The 19,520-nt window shown below is 42.6% G+C and overlaps 2 protein-coding genes across 2 annotated transcripts in view; one reads left to right on the plus strand and one right to left on the minus strand.

Annotated features, from left to right (window-relative positions):
- Window positions 1-491: 491 nt before the first annotated feature.
- Window positions 492-5,580, plus strand: LOC128361758 (MARVEL domain-containing protein 3-like). Its single transcript, XM_053322311.1, has 4 exons — window positions 492-598; window positions 1,096-1,198; window positions 2,198-2,316; window positions 3,741-5,580. Exons 2-4 carry the CDS (start codon window positions 1,104-1,106, stop codon window positions 4,397-4,399), a joined length of 873 nt encoding a protein of 290 aa, XP_053178286.1. The 5' UTR covers window positions 492-598; window positions 1,096-1,103; the 3' UTR covers window positions 4,400-5,580.
- Window positions 5,581-7,697: 2,117 nt separating this feature from the next.
- The window catches only part of LOC128361500 (PH domain leucine-rich repeat-containing protein phosphatase 1-like), a 35,701-nt gene continuing 23,878 nt past the window's right edge, over window positions 7,698-19,520 (minus strand). The window contains exons 7-17 of the mRNA XM_053321988.1: window positions 19,360-19,520; window positions 19,185-19,245; window positions 19,000-19,095; window positions 16,979-17,134; window positions 16,253-16,453; window positions 15,360-15,522; window positions 13,063-13,193; window positions 12,835-12,951; window positions 10,902-11,096; window positions 10,273-10,510; window positions 7,698-9,653 (exon numbers count right to left, since the gene is read on the minus strand). The exon at window positions 19,360-19,520 is cut by the window's right edge and continues 42 nt beyond it. Coding sequence (XP_053177963.1) covers window positions 8,481-9,653; window positions 10,273-10,510; window positions 10,902-11,096; window positions 12,835-12,951; window positions 13,063-13,193; window positions 15,360-15,522; window positions 16,253-16,453; window positions 16,979-17,134; window positions 19,000-19,095; window positions 19,185-19,245; window positions 19,360-19,520 — 2,692 coding nt within the window. The 3' untranslated portion in view covers window positions 7,698-8,480. The remainder of the gene's footprint in view (window positions 9,654-10,272; window positions 10,511-10,901; window positions 11,097-12,834; window positions 12,952-13,062; window positions 13,194-15,359; window positions 15,523-16,252; window positions 16,454-16,978; window positions 17,135-18,999; window positions 19,096-19,184; window positions 19,246-19,359) is intronic.

A 19,520-nucleotide genomic window follows, 5' to 3' on the forward strand; every position in this document is an offset into this window, starting at 1 on the left:
TATATCAACATGTAATATCATGAAATCCCTGAGATGTTTGCTTGTTAAATCATAAGACACTTTTTGGATATTGTACTCAAAAGGAACATAGCATTTATATTAATATTCCCTACTGTAGATTTAGTAATGTGGGACACTAGTTTTAAGGCTTAGAAATACTTTGATTTATAGAAAGCAGCCTTATCTGCCAAAACTTTCTCAACTGTGCGTAGCCATAGTTTTTAAGTTTAAAATAACTTGCAGTCTGTATGTTCACGTGTCATTTTAAACAATATAATTTACACAGTTTGCATATACTAGTTAGCTTTAAAATAATTTAATAGAAAAAGAGATACATGTACTCGAGATTAGTGGTCCCACATTAGCCAATGTCCCATATTACCCTAATCCACCCTAGCTTGTTTTAATTAAATAAAAAAATAAAACAACTTGCCAGTGTCTCTTCCGCCTCTTCCTCTTCTTCCTGCTCCTCCTCTTCCAGGTAGGGTGGAGCTGTGTCTACCTGGACTCTCTAAACACACAGGAGACGGGATTTAACACCAAAAAAATGGCGTTATAGTTGGATATTACTGCGCTTTTCATCGATATCGACTTAAAAGTAAGTTTACATTTGACGGTTAATTAACGGTCGAGCTGAGTCTGCGACAGCGCGCTTCATAATATTTAAAAATAAACAACTAAAGCAGTTAAATTAATGACGGTTGTTGTTTTTCTTCCTTTCACCGCTTTTAAAGCTACAGACAAGCACTAGGGTTGCTTAACTTTACGTTTATTAAGGTTAAATTTGAAGCAACGTTACTGTTGGGTTTGTTTAAAAAAAAAATTCTTCATTAGTCTTTATTGGTGGTACGTTAGTTATTAGCGTACGTTAACGTCAACTGAAACGTAAGACAATGTTGACAGCAGCTCGACACCATCTCCAGGGAAACCTGTTTTTATGTCGTTAACGTTAAAAAAGGAGGAAGAAAATACCCTTAAAATGCATTGTTAGGTCAGTGTTATTATGTATTATTTCTTGTTATGTAAAGCTGAACAGTTTTTTTAATGCTGTTCAAAGGTCATTTTTGTCTCAAACGTATTGCTTTCGGTCTGCAGGTGAAGTTATGAGCCACGCTCCCCGTTCAAACCGGGGACACCGGGAGAGAAATGGAGACCACCGGCAGCACCGAGACGATGACAGACGAACAACACCAGACAGGTGTGGTGGTGAATGTGATTAAAATAAAAACAAAAAATACCTAATAGTTGATTAATTGACTTATCATTGCAGCTCTAAACAATACTGGTATTAAGTATAACCATATTTCTCTTCCTGAATGAAACCATGTAGTCGTTATGTCCCTTTCTGTAGCTTTTTCCCTACTAAATGTATTTCTTTATGTATCAGCATATTACTCTGTCCACTGTTAGAGCTGCTTTCTCAGTTATTCAACCTGTCATTGTTCTCTTATTTTCTGGTTCATTGTAATTGTCTGATCTGCTTTTGTTTTACACTCTTTGAGGTAGTTCCCAAATAAACATACAGCTAGACAATAATGAATGTGCACATTTTAACATTGAAGACCTCAAGGCAAAGCCATAACATGTGCATGGGTGTAGGGTTACAACTCATAGTTATTGTTTTAGAATTGATGAATCAGCCACCAAAATCCCCAAATAGTACATTTACAGTAATGTACGACCAAGAAAAGCAGCACATTATAGAGGTTTAAACCAGTAGATGTTTGGCAGTTTTGAAAACTTAGTTGCCGATTTATTATCGAAATGTCGACCTTTTAATCAACTAATCATTTCTCCTCTACATGAGTGTGCCAGATGATGCCAGCTGTTAAATATTTACACTGCCAGCGGTCTTATTATCAAATAAACCTGTATCAAGTAGACCTGAAACAACTGGCATAAAATTTATCAGTAACAATTTTGATAACTGATTAATCATTAAAAAGTTATGTTTATAAGCAAACATTCACAGCTCTTGTGCTAATTCTTAGATAAATATGACAGGTAACAATTACAATTTTATAATGAACTAATAGTTTATGTCAGAGATATCATTGGCTATGTTCAATTAAACCAAAATATTGCTTGTACCTATTTGGTTTTGTGTGTTCCTGTTTAAAAGTAAATCTAAATCAGTGCCTAATATCCAGGAATAAATGCGATTTCAGTCACATCTTCTTGTGTTTCTGTCTTCCAGGTCTTCCTCTCGACCTCCGTACTACCCCAGAGAGTCCGACTACCCTCCCCAACATGAGCGGGAGGTCCCACGAGTGGAGCACCATGACTCCAAATGCACAAACATATGCTCCAGGAGAGGTAAGGCAGGATCAGAGTGGAGGTATCTGTGTCAAAAAGAACTGAAAGCTCTTTTAGAGGAGGCTGAATCTGCTGCATCACACAGGGCAGACTTTAGTTTCACTCTAAAGTGCAGCTCAGAGCTTCCTCCTGCTTCTATGAAATACTGGACAGACTGGTTTTCTTGTGTTTACAGACCTCTCTTTTTAGACAGGAAAGCTGATCACCTGATACCTGTATTTAGTAAATGAATGACATCTCACATGATTAGATTGCTCTAGAAATGTTAATAACATGTAATTTTATACAGAGCTGAAGAGAGTAGTTAATACTGATAATCAGTTCAACATTTATCAAGCAAAAAAATAACAAACTACTTTCTTTGGTTTTAAGTTTCTGTGTTTTATATCCTTGTATATTGAGTAAAATGTTGGGTTTTGGAGTGTTGGCTGCACAAAACAAGTGATTTTAAGATATCAGTTTTGGTTCTTAGAATATGTGTAAGACATTTCTAAGAGGTTAATGATTCATCTTTAACTCGATACTAAAAAATTCCAGAGCTGTTATGAAATCTTGTGGAACATGTCCAAGTTAGCTGATACAAGTCCAAGTCTCACGTCCTTTTAGGGCAGGTCCAAGTCAAATTATTATAATTATAATTATTAATATTATTATTTTTTTTTAGTAGTAGTAGTATTAGCCTTTAAAAGTTGAAAACATGAAAACAAGGTCTGAAATGAGGCCTTTGAACAGCTGCAGTGGGGGTAAAGTGTCTAATTTTTTTCAGATTGTTTATTATAAGAGGGACATTTTTCTTATTTCACATCTGACTAATGGAGTATAGAGCAGCAAACTATTCTGTGATCGAGTACCAATATCATGTGACTTCAGGGTTAAAAGAGATGAAATATAAGGTGGCAGTAACTGTAATAAAGCTTTATATAGGAATACAAATCACAAGACTTGTCACATCTTTAGTCTTCCAAGTCTAGAGCAGGAACAGGTCTTCAATGTGAGAAGGAGGTTTTTTAAACTTTTGTCGGCACACAGTCTTTAAGATTTTAGGGATTTATATAATTGTTTGACACTTGTCGTGTTCAGGTTTGAATACATTTTCTTTTATATTGTAGTGTTAAGATATTAACCACCAGCAGGAGGCACCAGAACTCTGTACAGTCCTGATCCTGCTGCTACAGTCACAGTCTCTCTATTCAGATGTATTTAAATTGGCTTCTGATCAATTTTCTGTCAATCAGTTGATCGATTGATCCTCTCAGCTGAAGTAAAGTCTCACTGCACCTCTCAAGTCTGTGCTGCATCTCTAAACAGCGCAGACCATTAATATATCTTATTATTCGTTCTTTTATACATTTTTATATTGATAATTAGTTGATTTTTCAGATTAATTGACGTTTTCTTCTTGCTCTGTGTCATATGCTCGTTAGGCATCGTTCTGATCTGCTCCGTCCTGACCAACTGCTTGGTCCTCATCTGCTTGGTCGCAGCTCAGATGGTGACGTCGGGCATGTCGTCCATGGCCGGGGTGGGCGGCTTCAACATCAACTCCAACTTTAACCTGCAGGGCACCGAGCTGCAGCAGGTACGAGACCTGGACATGCAGTACAGCCAGATGAGAGCACCGGGCCTGTACGGTGGTCTTCCCTTTAGCCTGGCCTTTGGGGTCATCTCACTGCTGTTCGTGGTCGCTGGGAACAAACCCCCTCACCGGATGTCCCGGAAACTTCTGGTGGGAGCCCTGGTGTTCCAGGCGGTGGGCGCGGTGGGGTACGTGGTTGCCGTCGGCCTCTACCTGCACTTCGTCATCAGGGTGAACGCCACAGATGTGTGTAAGCGGCGCGAGCGTCTGTACGCACGTAACGGATACACCTGGATGAACTGCGACGTCAGCGGGGCGGACGCAGCCGTGGCTCTGTTCGGCCTCATCACTGCCATCCTGTACGCCGTGGGGACGGTCCTCACCATCAACACCATCCGCAGGGTGAAGCGCTACCTGCAGGAGCGGAAACAGAGAGAGGCGGAGAGACACCAGCCCCGATCCCAACCACAGAGAGCCCCTCTGAGGGCCGATACCACGTCTGTGTGAGCAGGACTGAGGTGGATGGACTGAGAGACAGTGCGGACTACAAGACTGTCACCATGATTTACCTTTTAACAGATCTGAGACTAAAAAGTTTACAGTTTCTAAAGTCTGCCTTAAAATAATAAGCTGCCTTTATGAAACATGTTCTTCTTGCTGTAATCATCCCTCCTCCTCACACTGGACATTAGAAGTGACACAAACACTGAGACAAGATCCACAGTCATTGGTTTGTGCAAAAAATTGTCCAAAACTTTATCTGAAGATAATATGAAGATTCATAAGTGTGCGTCATGTCAGATAATGTGGGTATCATCTTGTACAAAATTCCCTCTATGATGTTGGGATGGTAACAAAAGGAGAAGCCCAATTGGAAGATACCAACTGATTACCTCAGACGGCTGAAGCTTCATTTTATCTTTAAATAAACTTTCATCACTTACATTGAAAGCTGCATGAACAAGAGGAATTTTTACTAAAGCAGGAACAATGTGTTGGAGATCATTTAGGCTCCTGACTGTTGTTTTAAGACAGTAGTTGAGTAGTTTAAAGCTACTTAAATATTTTAAACATGTTCTTAATTTTTTATTTTCATTGTAGCCAAAACAGGAGGCAGCAGGTCTGTGCAGGGAGGGTGGAAATCTCACTACAATAATTAAGTTTATCACAACACAAACTACTACCAAACACTGTGGGTTGCTTTTTACAGCATTCTGTAGAATAAATGTTCATATTATATTATAATTCATATTACTCTATTTCTCTACTACAACCTGATTTGTGGCTTGTGTAAATCTCATTTTTGCTGCATGTGTCTGAAACTGAAAGCATCAAAATCTGGTACTCGCAGCCCCACAACAGCTTCTTACTCGATCAGTTATTAGAGTCTTGAACCTCTAAGTGGAATATTCTTGTAATGAAAGTCTGATTTAAGCAACTCAGCAAGTCTGAGATGTTTAAAGTCTTGTCGCCTGCACTCTTTTTGAGTCTTTTTTAAAATTAATCTTAAAGTGTTTCTATATTGGACTATGTGATTGTGTGGCTTTGTGCACTGTGACAGGGATTTTTTTATCATTGTTTAAAACTTGTACACTGGAATTAATGTTTTTATATATCAGAGTTTGACTTTATAATGAAATGTTTTTGATATTGCAGCTAAACTGTACAACTCCTCTAAATAAACCTCCATCAATGTGATACTATTTCAGACTTCTCTATTGTTGTTATTTTTAATATATTACGTCCTACAGGGGGCAGCAGACCTCCTCACTGCTCCTGCCCTGGTGTTTTGGTGACTCTTTGTCCCCCCTCGGAGGCTTCCTGCCAGGCATGACATCACAGCTGTGTGACCCCCTCTCTCTGCTGTCACACAATGGACCACACACACACACACACACACACAACCAGAGGACACCAGTGATGTAACTCTTGGGCCATTCAATCATATCATAATTACCAACAAAAGAAATTCTCCAGAGTGAGGTAATTACCCAACTTCTAAATTTACCATTTTCAGAGAGAACACAGGGCGGTGATTGTATCACAGGAAAAAAAACAAGACAGCGTGACTGTGGAGCTGCTAATTAGTTTTAACCTTCTTCATGCTTTGTAAGATTTTATAAAGGGACAGTTCACCCAAATCACCAAAGTAACTCGAATACTGATGCTTCAACTCTACATTTCAGAGGGAAATATTGTGCTTTCTACGCCACTGCATTTATTTGACAGCTTTACTTTTCAGATGAAGATTTGACACAATGGATAATATAACAAGCTTTTGAAATAGATTGATAAAAAAATGAAATGACACACTGCTTTTTGACGTCTTAAAAAGCAGTGTGTAGTCAGGCTCATATATCAGATGTCTATGAGTTAGGGTTAGAGTTGTTAACAGTGATTTTTCCCTCTAAACTTCTTACATGGTTTCATTTCAATAACTGTTCAAATGATCCAATATTTCAGCAAAAATCAAACATTAGAGAAAAAGTCCAAAAACTGAAAACACATTTGTGTATCAGAACTATGTGTTTTCTTCTTTCCTCTCCCATTAATCATCTCACCAGCCCTCATATTTATCTGCTGACCCTTTGGAGGGGCCCCACCCCTAGGTTGGGAACCACTGGACTAAACTAGCTAACTGTATATAAAGTAGTATAAACTAGCTAACTGTATATAAAGTAGTATAAACTGGCTAACTGTATATAAAGTAATATAAAGTAGTATAAACTAGCTAACTGTATATAAAGTAATATAAACTAGCTAACTGTATATAAAGTAATGTAAACTAGCTAACTGTATATAAAGTAGTATAAACTAGCTAACTGTACATAAAGTAGTGTAAACTAGCTAACTGTATATAAAGTAATGTAAACTAGCTAACTGTATTAAGTAGTGTAAACTAGCTAACTGTACATAAGGTAGTGTAAACTAGCTAACTGTATATAAAGTAGTATAAACTAGCTAACTGTACATAAAGTAGTGTAAACTAGCTAACTGTATATAAAGTAGAGTAAGCTAGCTAACCGTATATAAAGTAGTGTAAACTAGCTAACTGTATATAAAGTAATGTAAACTAGCTAACTGTATATAAAGTAGTGTAAACTAGCTAACTATATAAAGTAGTATAAACTAACTCCACCTCCAGCAGCTACAACAGTAACATGCTGCTCTAACACTGTGATGCTTCACTATTAATAATTTAATGATGTCATATATAATAATATATCACTACTTTTACTGTAATACTGCATACTACATCACTCATAATACTGCAGTACTTTTACTGTAATACTTTAACTAAATAAATGTAGTGTGGATAAAGTACAATATTTCTCTTTGAAGTAGAGTGGAATGTAAGTATAAAGTAACAGAAAGTGAAAATATGTCAGTAAAGTACATGCACTTCAGATTTGTACTGTATTGAGTAAATGTACTTGGTTATGGCTGTAGCCTTGCCATCATTTTTATAATTTGGGTGAACTGTTCCTTTAATAAATTGTTTTTACTGTAGTTTTTACAAACTGATCCTTTAAAGATGCTCTCCAGACATGTTTTAAGGCCATTTAAGATTTAAAAAACACTATTTAAATTGCTTTGAACATAATTTGTTGGTTTATGGTAAAAAATGTAATTAGTTGTAATTTCACAAATCCTGCTCCTGCTTCAGTATGAATGTGAAAACAGACAGCAGACATTATCATCATCATTCTGCACAGTGAAGCTCAAACATTCAACTGAAGCAAGAAGAAAATCACAATCCCTCCATCACTCATCAAAAGAAATTAGAGTCAAGACGTTGTGGTTATCTGAAAACTTTAATTTATTATATAGCAAAAGTAGCTCTGTTGTGCGGTTTGCCATCGTCAAGAAGTGTAACACTGTTCTGAGAACGTCGGTCGAGCTGGTAGTAACTGTGAGGATCCCTCCTGTTCAGCTTTTACTCACCACTGCAGCACCACTCTGAACTCTGCACCCCCCCCCCCTCCCCCCAAGAACACAAACCTGGAATAATCATCTTTTCTCTCAGAGAATATTAGTACGCTTCAGTGACTAGGTCACTTTTAAAGTATTAAACTCCTGGGAGTTAGTTTAACAGCTCACTAACTCCGAAGGCCGACAACCATGACAGACGGGGGGAAATGCTGCTACGACAGAAGAAGAACAGAAGATCTCAAAGTACCACTTAACAGAATTAACTCAAAGTCTAATAAAAAGCATTCAAAATGCTTTTTTTGTTTTCAAATTAAAGATATGATATCATTTCAAATCAATTACATTAAACAATTGATGATTTAATCAACATAAAGTGTTATAAAAATTGCATTGCGTTTCTTGGGGCGCATAGAGTGAACAGTACAAAATAAAGTGAATAACAAAACACAGTCTCTCTGGTCCATGTTCACAACACTCTTCTTCGGTTTTGGAGGAAGCAGTACGAATGAAAGCAGAGACTGACGGTCCTGATTCCACAGATCTCCGTTCCTGAAGCTCTACGAACTCTGAAACACAGGAGGAGAAACTGACACCAGCTGATGTGATGAAGGAAGAGGAGGAGGAGGAGGGGGAGGAGGAGGGGGGGGGGCAGGAGTTAAAGAGGTGTGACAAAATAGTCTGCAGGTTTCTGGTAGGTGTGTGTTTGCTGGTTGTGTGTTTGCATCTGCTGCTCCTGCTGCTGCTGCTGCTGCTGGATGATCTGCCGCACCTCCTCCTCCAGCTCCGGGGGGATGATGAGCTGATCGTCGGGGTCCGGCTGAGCGGGAGCGTTGAAGTAACCGCCCTGCTTCCTCACGGGAACGTCGCCCGCCTCCTCTATGAGGTCCTGGCTCCGTCCTTGGCAGGCTACGGAGCCGTTAGCTCGAGCCCTGCGACCCAGAGTCCCCGACCGAGACTCCCCGCCGAGGCAGGGGGAGGACGGAGGGGCGGCGGGAGACAGGGAGGAGACGGGAGGAGGAGGCGGCGGAGGCTCGTGATTGGAGGCGACGGGTGGAGGAATGCTTGCGTTTGAGTGTGTGGGGGTGTGGGTGTGTGTTTGAGGTGCGGTGCAGTCCCGGCCGTGCAGACAGTGGACGTCAGCCTCCACCTCCACGCGGCTGCCGTTAGAGAAGACGCCGGCGATGGGCTCCTCGTCCTCGCTGTCCAGCCCGTTGTCAGACAGTGCTCCGGAGAACTGCCTCTGGAAGCTGCCCCCGGCACAGGCGGCCCTCCGCACACCGACCCGCCCCGGCAGGTTCAGGTGTGATGTCATCGGCTCGGTTTGGGGCGGCGGCTCCTCCGAGGACGCCGTGGAGCCGACCTCACTACTCATCTCTGACGTGCTGAACTCACTGCTCAGCTCGCTCACGGTTCCCGAGGAGGCGGGCGGCAGCGGGATGCCGTCGCCGCTCCCCGAGTAAGGGTGGGTGCCGGTGTGCACGCCCGGGCCGGGGCTCGGAGGGGGGGGCGGCGGCTCGCAGAAACAGCAGCAGTCCTCGGTGATGCTGAGCTGCACGACGACGGCGCTGAGGCTGTCGGAGCAGCCGTAGCTCTGAGCCAGAGTCACCAGCTTCTTGGCGGCGGCGAGAGCGTCCGGGACGTTCCTGACCGCCTCCACCGCCTCGCTGGGAGACAACATGTCCCACAAGCCCCGGCTGCCCAGGAGGAAGAACTCGTCCTGCGGGGTGAGCGTCACCGTGGAGACGTGGGGTCGCGGGGTCACCGAGGGGCACAGGAAGGAGTATCCCATAATTCTGGTGGAGTCAGTTACACCGCTGACTTTGTTATCCTGCAGAGAAGAAGAAGAAAGGTGTGTCTTTATTAAAAAAGAGATGCAAGTAATTATTTTTGTTATCAATTCATCTATTGAGTTGTTTTTTAATTAATTGATTATAATTAATTAATCTGATTTTATATTAATCTTATTATTTGGTTTAGGGTCAATGTTTTCAGACTTGTGGCCATTTTTTTGTTAATTACTGGATGATTTTACCTTTTTCAGGCCACAAAAATTACTCAAATAAAACAGTCTGAGAGGGAAGAATTTGTATTTTTTTAAATTTTACATTGAAATATCTTAAACCTGTAATCAAGGCTTATAAGTAGACATCTTTATTTTAGGGTTCAGAAGCCAAAAAATGTTTTTAATGTTTTAGTGGATAAAATGTCAAAAAAATGCCTTTAAAAAAAAAAGAGACATCTTTAAATTATTTGGTATTGTCTAACTAGAGAAGAACAAAGTTGTGACATCTTGACCAAAAAAACACCAAACATAATTAATTAACACTCATATAAAAGAAATGAAAACATTTAAGAAGCTTGAACTAGCAAATGTTTTGTATTTTTGGCTTCATAAATTACTGTAAGTACTATCGATTGTCACATGACAGACTGGGGTTCGTCGTTACCTCGGTGATGATGGCGTTGTGCTGTCGGACCCTCTGGTACTCCGGCTCCTCTTTGACGGTGTGGACGGTGGAGAGTTGCATAGCTTTCCCGTCTCGGCACAGCACGGCCTGGCAGCGGCCCACGTTGGCCGCCTTCAGGGTGAAACAGCCGCCGTGCTCGCCGGGAGCCACTGGGTCGTGTCTGATGTGACACAACGCCGCCGAGCCGCCCATCCTCTGACCTGCTGTACCCAACTTCCTGTAAGAGACACACACAGATGTGTTCAGAGGAGTGTGTGTTTGTGTGACTGTGATTAGCTGTGTGTGTGTGTGTGTGTCTGTATGTGTGCGTCTGTGATCAGCTCTATGTGTTTGCGTGTGTGTAACTGTGATCAGCTCTGTGTGTGTGTGTGTGTGTGTGTGTGTGTGTGTGTGTGTGTAACTGTGATCAGCTGTGTGTGTGTGTATAACTGTGATCAGCTGTATGTGTGTGTGTGTGTAACTGTGATCAGCTGTGTGTGTGTGTGTAACTGTGATCAGCTCTGTGTGTGTGTGTGTAACTGTGATCAGCTGTGTGTGTGTGTATAACTGTGATCAGCTGTGTGTGTGTGTGTGTGTGTGTAACTGTGATCAGCTGTGTGTGTGTGTACCTCTGCATAGTGAGGAAGGTGTTGGTCATGTAGTCTTCCTCCCTTTGGCCCCTGTGCAGCTCCTCCGCTAGCACGTCTCCCATGGTGCACTGCAGCAGGTAAGGCACCTCTACGTTCCTGTCTCCGTCGAACACGCCGTACAGCGCCTCCCGAATTCCACAGAAGCTGTCCAGAGCCAGAGCCGCCACACACAGCCTGAGACCAACACACAACAAGATCCATCATTTACATAGTCTGGATAGTTCAGTGACTGCACATCTGTAAGAGCTCCAGATGTTCTCACTCAGGACCGGTTCTATGAACACATCAGGAATCAAATGTGTGTGTGTGTGTGTGTGTGTGTCTGTGATCAACTGTGTGTGTGTGTGTCTGTGATTAGCTCTGTGTGTGTGTGTGTAACTGCAATCAACTGTGTGTGTGTGTGTCTGTGATCAGCTCTACGTGTGTGTGTGTGTGTGTGTGTGTGTGTCTGTGATCAACTGTGTGTGTGTGTAACTGCGATCAATTGTGTGTTTGTGTGTGTCTCTGTGATCAACTGTGTGTGTGTGTGTGTGTAACTGCGATCAATTGTGTGTTTGTGTGTGTCTCTGTGATCAGCTCTGTGTGTGTGTGTGTAACTGTGATCAACTCTGTGTGTGTGTGTGTGTGTGTATAACTGCGATCGACTGTGTGTGTGTGTAACTGTGATCAGCTCTGTGTGTGTGTGTATAACTGCGATCAACTGTGTGTGTGTGTAACTGATCAACTGTGTGTGTGTGTAACTGCGATCAACTGTGTGTATAACTGCGATCAACTGTGTGTGTGTGTGTAACTGCGATCAACTGTGTGTGTGTGTAACTGTGATCAACTGTGTGTGTGTGTGTAACTGCGATCAACTGTGTGTGTGTGTGTGTGTGTGTGTGTAAATCAAAACATGTTTATAACTGTTTCGAAAGGCCACGTTCAAGGAGCTCAAACTCCGGTTCTTTCTCAATCCCTGCATGACGTGGGTGTAAATATTGCTCCCCTCCCTCTAATCCGCTGCGGCTGTTTGACTCCTAACACTTTATCAAGGAGTGTTTTTACTCCCTTTAAGACTACTGATGAACTCCAGATCGTAAAAACAGATTACTGAGGTCATGATAGTAACAGTATCATCCTCTACTCTACTACTGCATTTTTTAAATATATATAGATCAGAGGAGTCAAACTCATTTTCATTCAAGGGCCACATACAGACCAATTTGATCTCATGTGGGCCGGATTATTAAAAAGGTGGAGGGAAAGAAGGAAGGAAGGAAATAAGGAAATAAATAAGGAAAGCCCATAATGTAAAGCATGAATGTCTTAACTGGGAATCAATCACGGCTCTGCTGCGACTCCCACACTCCAAAATGGTCCTTTGGTGGAGCTGAGGCTCGCTTGGCTGTACCTGGGTGTTTAGCGTGGAGGTGCTAACTCAAACTCCACGTACTCCGGTGGTAGTTAAACTCCGTTTGACACAGGTTGCATTTTACTTTTGACTTGTCAACTGAACCGTCTGGAAGTGTTTTAAAGTTAAACAAGCCGTTCAAAAGTCCAGTAGCTCTCTTACTTTCCATCAGCGCGGTAGGTTTACTGCAGGAGGCCACTTCAAAGCATAGCGCTACAGCTAGAGGAGCCGTCTACGGGTGAGTGGAAGGGACAAAAAGCCTTGCAACATTAAAATGCAAATAAAAAAAATTAACGCGTTATGGATTGCATTAATCTAATCGCGATTAACGCGTTAACACTGACAGCCCTAAAAAAAAAAAACATAATCTGGACTTCATTATGATTTTGTGGACGTGTCACAGATAAGAGCCTACTAAGTCTCTCAGCGGCCTTTCAGAAAAGTAGTCGCTATAGTGTATTTCTGATCTTAAAAACTCCATAATCTCTGAGGACTAATTGGGGGGGGGGGGGGGAGACTAACTTGTTTTTGACTCCGGAGGCCTCGGTGTAGCCGTGACTCCAGACTGCGGGGGCCCCGTGACTCTCGCTCACACACGGAGCAGACGGCGATGGATCTACCCTGAAACATCGGATATTACTGCAGAGAGGAGAGGAGACAAGACACAGAGTAGATTTCATGAGTCAGCCGGTCAAATTTAATAATAATAATAATTTTTTTGGGATTACTACAACAGTAATATTTCAGTACTTGAGAAGCTCCAGGCTCTTGTGGTCGAGGTTGAGACGGGGATTTCCTGTCAGGTCCAGCTCCTGAAGCTTCTGAGGGAGCGACTCCGGCAGATTGATGTCGGTCAGCTCGTTGCAGCTCAGGTCGACACACTGAGGGAGAAACACAGAGACATTTGATTACAAGATGTTTTTGACTGAAATTTCAATACATTTGTAAAAACTCTGATGCATTTTCCTTCCTTTCCTTCCTCACTTCCTTCCATCTTTCCTTGCTTCCTTCCACCCACCTTTCCTTCCTTCCTCCTTTCCTCCCTCCTTACTCTTTTCCTTCCTTCCTCCCTCCCTCTTTACTCCTTTCCCTCCTTTCTTCCCTTCCTCCCTCCCTCCCTTCCCTCCCTCCTTCCTTCCTCCCTTCCTTCTTTCCTTACTCCCTACCTTCCTTCCTCCTTTCCTCCCTCCCTTCCTTCCCTCCCTCCTTACTCCTTTCCTTCCCTCCTTCCTTCTCTCCTTACTTACTTCCTTCCTCCCTCCCTCCCTCCCTCCCTCCCTCCCTTCCTTCCTTGACCTGAGGACAACAGGAGGGTTAACCCCATCTCTCTTTTGACTGTTCCTTCTTTCCTTCCTTCTTCCCTCTTTCTTTAATTTTTCCTTCCTTCTTCCCCTCCACCCTTCTTTCTTTGCTCCCTCCTCCTTCCATCCTGCCTTCCTTCCTTCCTCCCTCCCTCCTTACTCCTTTACTTCCTTTCATAATGTCAGTCCAGATGTTGCAGTTTCAGCAGAGACACAGACTCACATCTCATAAATGTTGCATCAGACTCAGAGAAAAACTACTTTGCCCTTTTTTCTAAGTAAGCAGAAGTGTTGGTGCTTTCTCTTCTTTCTGGAGGCTTTCCTCAGTAACAGCCGGCTGTTTGTCCTCCAACTCTAGGGCGGAAACATTAATTCACACCTTAGTTGCATTGCCAATCTTTTAATTACGCCTTCGATTCTGATCCACTCGCTTTTCCTGTTTCTACTCGGTGAATTATTCATGTGAGTTTAATTTCTCCTAAATTTCACATTGTAGCGACTGACTTGTAATGTGTTTACTTGTTCAAATGTTTTATTCATAAAGTATAATTAGAAAAATCTTGTTTCTTACCCCCCCCACTGACTCCACTCTACACACACACAGAGACAGACACACACGCATATGTATGAAACCGTCATTTAGACCCAGAGAAAGGCAGAGTTTAAGGAGTTACCAGGAGATTACAAAGGATTTCCTGATGTGGCCCAACCCAATAAAACGAACACAGAGGTAGAGACAGACAGAGAGATAAAAGAGGGTCAGACGGAGGGAGGGAGCTCTGGGTTTTTTTTTTTTGTTGTCATCGTGCTACAATGATGCCAATTTCTACTTTTAATTTTATTTTCCTCAAGGGACGTGCTCAAAAAAGTCTTCTCCTCTTCGCTCCCAGTTCCTCTCTACTTCTTTTTTTAATCCGGTGTCTGAGAAGGTCATAACATTTATTAATCACTCTCTGGGTGCTTTGTCTAGTTAATGCTAGTTAAGCCTACTTAAACCAAGAGTCGCATACACCCATGAACTACCAGAGCAATCCCCTCCGCATTGAGAGGAGCCAGATGAGGTGGCTCAGGCATCTAATTAGGATGCCTCCCAGACGCCTCCCTGGTGAGGTGTTCAGGACACATCCCACCGGTAGGCGACCCCGGGGAAGACCCAGGACACTGGAGAGACTATGTCTCTCGGCTGGCCTGGGAACGCCTCGGGATCCCCCAGGAAGAGCTGGACGAAGTGGCTGGGGAGAGGGAAGTCTGGGCTTCCCTGCTCAGGCTGCTGCCCTGACAATCCGACCGGATAAGCGGAAGAGGGCGGTAACGGTAACAAAAGAAAAGTTTTTTATCCTGGTTTTCTGGTTTATTATAAAACACAAATCCCTAAATAAGTAGTCCTAAACCTAAATGCTAATAAACTTTTGGTTTTTGTGCTATCTGATACAGTTAGGTCTTTATAAAATAATTTTAAAAAACCTAGGGGAACACGTTGGACTATCTGAAACCTCTCTTTTATTTTTTCGGTTCTTTATTTCCATATATAAGCATTTCCTCAAAACACTTCTAAAATAACTTGCGGGATTCCTCAAGGGTTGAGTTCAGGGCCACTGCTTTTCATTCCGTTACCCCCCCCGGTAATGCAGTCTCTTTCCACAGCTCTTCTATGATCAAAGCAAGTGAAGTATTTATATTTGTAAGCTCAGGAAGGACACAGCGGCTAAATAAAAGCCTTGAAACATCAGCGTGTACGAGGCTAACCTTGATTTCGGGCAGCTGCAGGACCTCGGGGAAGGCGTTGATGCAGTTGGAGTGGGCAGAGAGCGTGTGCATGCGCTGACAGTTCAGGATGGTGGTGGGCACGGCTCTCAGTCTGTTGCCGCTCAGGTCCAGCTCCTCTAGCTGCTCCAGTTGTGCCAGTTTACTGCAGGAGGAAGAAGAGATGGAGGAGGACGAGGAGGAGGTGGAGGTACGGTTATTTCGGAGCATACTTTTATTTTGAGAGCCACATTTATCAAACTCATCTCTCTCGTGACTTTGCTCGAGGAGAGGCGGTGATCCGAGACTGGATGATGAAGAAAAGTGCGCCATGATTTGCGTCTCTGTGAGAGCTTTGAATGTGGACTTTCACATTAGTGGGTTTTTTCCCTTTTAGTCGTATCCAACAATTATTCCCATCACTCTTCATCATCGCACTTTTACTTTTATCTTTATCTTTACTTCTATTTTTGGGGTCGTAGTCAAAATATTCCTATATTGGGCTGTGACGTTTTCTACCTGGAACAACTTCTTCTTTCTTTCTAGAAAATCGTAAATTGCACGTTAAGCATCTTCTTCTCGTTAATCTTCTTCTCGTACATTATGTGGCAGCCAGCATCCGCTCTGCTGCCACCTACTGGAACTAACCCATTATCTCAAGGAGTCAAACTGAACAGGAAACAGTAAAAAAGGAGGAAACGAAACAACAACAAAACCTGCAATTCAGTTGAGTTTTAGTTAGCTAACTATAATAACCCTGGTACATGTGAATTTCCTGTTTCCTATTTAAAATGTGTCCTTGAATGCAGCACAATCCTATATAAGTAAGCAGTGTAGCTGTCACACACACTGACCTCTCTTCTTTGGCTCTGTTCAGGTACCAGACTTTATCTTACCTGGCGGTGAAGGTCTGCAGCTGGTTGTAGGCGAGGTGAAGCACCCTGAGGTGGCCGTGACCCGTCAGAAGAGGGACACACTTGTCTGTCAGGCTGTTATTGGTCACGTAGAGCTCCTCCAGGCTGCTGAAACTGTCCTCCGATAGGCTGGCCGCGGGGAGGTTCTCCAGCTTATTGGCCGACACGTTTAGGAATCGCAAACTGTGATGAAAAGCAGAGAAAGTACAAAAATTTAGTGCTTACCCCTCGTGTCGTCCTCCCGGGTCAAATTGACCCCGTCTTATTCTTCTTTCCTCCTTTCCTTCCTTCCATTTGTACTTCCTCCATCCCCCTTTCCTTCCCTCCTTCCTCCCTTCTTTCCTCCCTCCCTCCCTTCCTCCCTCCCTCCCTTCCTTCCTCCCTCCTTTCCTCCCTCCCTCCCTCCTTCTCTCTTTCTTTCCTCTGTCCTTCTTTCCTACCTTTCTTCCTTCCTCCTTTCCTTTCCTTTCCTCCCTCCTTCCTTCCTTCCCTCCTTCCTCCTTTCCTTCCTCCCTTCCTCCCTCCTTTCCTTCCTTCCTTCCTTTCCTTTCCTCCCTTCCTCCCTCCCTCCTTTCCTCCCTTCTTTGACTCAAGGACAATAGGAGGGATAAAAAAGTTACATAAGGAATCAATGATGCAAAATAAGACAAGAAAAAAAAGAGAAGAGACATTATGAAAAGGGAACAAAAGGCTATTTGTGGTGTTCACCTCTGTGCTTTGATGAACAGGTTGTGTGGGAGCTCGGTCAGATGGTTGTGTTGGAGATCCAGGACCTCGAGCTGCGATCCCTCCAGCCTCTCAGCCAGCTGACACACATCGTTCCAGCCTGCCAGCAGCTTTCTCAGGCTCCCACTGGACAGCAGCCTACAGTACGCAAACAATACAGCCGGCTCAGACTCAGAGTTGATGTGAACGCTCTTTTCAGCCTGATGAATGTCACCTGCTCATGAGTAGGGGGTGTATTCATGAGATTTGATCCCCTACCTCCTACCCCCTCTAAAACTGCCATAAAAAAATGTTAACAAAGAATAAAAACATGAATTTCACCCCCTGCTTCAAGAAATCAGTATTTAAGAGTTGGCAGTGAATGCTGGGTCCAACTCTTAGACTTTTATTTTTTTTAACTTCTATGATGAGATATTTAGAGAACAACTGGACATCTGATAACTTTCCAACTTTTTTCACAGTGGGGTTTTGTTTAGGCAGCAAATGATTAGTGTTAAGGGCCGTGCACACTTAGAAAGATAACTATAACAATAACGATCATTCCAGCTGTGTCTCCTGCTAATGAAAGTAGATACTGATCAACTGTTGCTGCTGTATGTTTTGCAGAGAAAGAAAAAGAAAACTGGAGGTAAATATAAATAAATATAAATTAATAAAGTCATTACTAAGTTTCCAGGATGCAGATTTTGTTGTGCTGTATGGATTACAGCAGAGGTGTCAAACTCATTTTCATTCAAGGGCCACATACAGACCAATTTGATCTCATGTGGGCCGGATCATTAAAGAGATGGAAGGAAAGAAGGAAGGAAGGAAATAAGGAAATAAGAAGGGAAGGAAGGAAAGTCAGGCAAAAGGAAGGAGGGAAGAAAGGTAGGAAATGAGAGATAGTGAAGGACGGACAGACAGAAGGAAGGAAGGGACAAAGGAAGAAAGGAAGGGCAGATGGAAGGAAGGACGGACAGAGGGAAGAAAGGAAGGTAGGAAGGACAGATGGAAGGAAGGAAAAGAGCACTGGATGGCAAGTGGGCCAGATTGCACCCCTCGGCGGGCCGTATCTGGCCCGCGTACCGCATGTTTGACACCCTTGGATTACAGGAAGGATTTTGATTGGGTGTCAGTGTTTCTATCGTTCATCAAATCTCTCGGGAAGTGAACGATATGGTATATATATTCTAAAACTACATATTTATAGTTATAGTTCTTGGTGTTGGTCGGCCTTTACTTGAAAAGAAAACAACTTTTTGTGGTTAGCCAACAACTTATTTACTGCCAACCGCCAACACAGTTCTGCCCAATACCACAACATGTATACCTTCACACAGTCAGTATAAAAATATTACTAGCTGTGACTGAACATGTTTAATTCTTATAACTAGGGTATAAAAATGTATTATTTGGTGTTGGCACCAAATCTTAGGTAATGACATTTTCAGTGAAACAGCTTTTCCCCACAAGCCATAAGACTCTTAAATACATAATATTGCACTGTTGCACATCTTCATATCAGCTACCTCTTAAATTATTTCTATTTTTATTTATTATGATTTTATCAGGCACTCGATTGCACTTTATTTGAGTATAGCACTGGCCCTTTAAATATATTGCTGCCTAATTGTCCTTTTTTTTGTATTTATTCTGAAGGCAAGTTGTAACCATGGTTTGGAAAATGATAAATAATCTGTTCACATCAGTAATTGTATTTATTTATTTAGGTTTGATCTGTGATTGAGTGTGATGTGAATCCGCTATTGTGGTAGAACCTAACAGAGCAGCACTTCTAATTTTGTTGTATTGTTCACAATATAATGACAATAAAGACACTTTGACTAAAATCAGATCAATAAGAGACAATAGAGACTTATTCAATTAAATCAAAGAAAAAAAATGCCATTAAGTAAACAGACAGAAACAGACAAACAGCTTCCCACATCAGTTTAAAAAAAAAAAGGAGTATTGACATTTCAGGAACCTCTATGCACCCTATTTATAGGTGGAGGACTTACTGTGAAGGCAGCTCAGTAACAGAATTGTGGTTGATGTCCAAAACCTCCAGTTTGCTGCTCTCACACACCCAGTCAGGAACACAGGCCAGCTTGTTCCTTTAAAAGAAAAGAAAGAGAGTCAGCATCCAGCTAAGAAAAGAAAGAAAAATGTACGCTGTAAATAGGACAGTAAAGTGTCTTCATACCAGGACAAATCGAGAACGGTCAGATTCTCTGGCGTCGGCTGCACCTCCAGCTGTTTTAGCTCTGCAAACACAAACACAACATTCCTAAATCTTTATTATCCGATTGTGAACGGACACACGCTGTCAAACATGATCTGTTTAACGTCCGTGCTAATATGTAATGAGCGTTAGTAACCGTTGTGTGCTGCGTGCAGGCTCTTGAGGGCGTGACCGCTGACTCTGAGGAGGGACAGAGTGTTTCTGTCACAGCGGAGCAGCTCCAGCCTGCAGAGAGGAGTCACGTCCAGCTCCTGTAGACCAGTGTCCCTCAGGTCCAGCTGGACGATGTGGACCAGC

Source organism: Scomber japonicus, chromosome 7 (assembly GCF_027409825.1).
Source record: "Scomber japonicus isolate fScoJap1 chromosome 7, fScoJap1.pri, whole genome shotgun sequence".
NCBI lineage: Eukaryota > Metazoa > Chordata > Actinopteri > Scombriformes > Scombridae > Scomber > Scomber japonicus.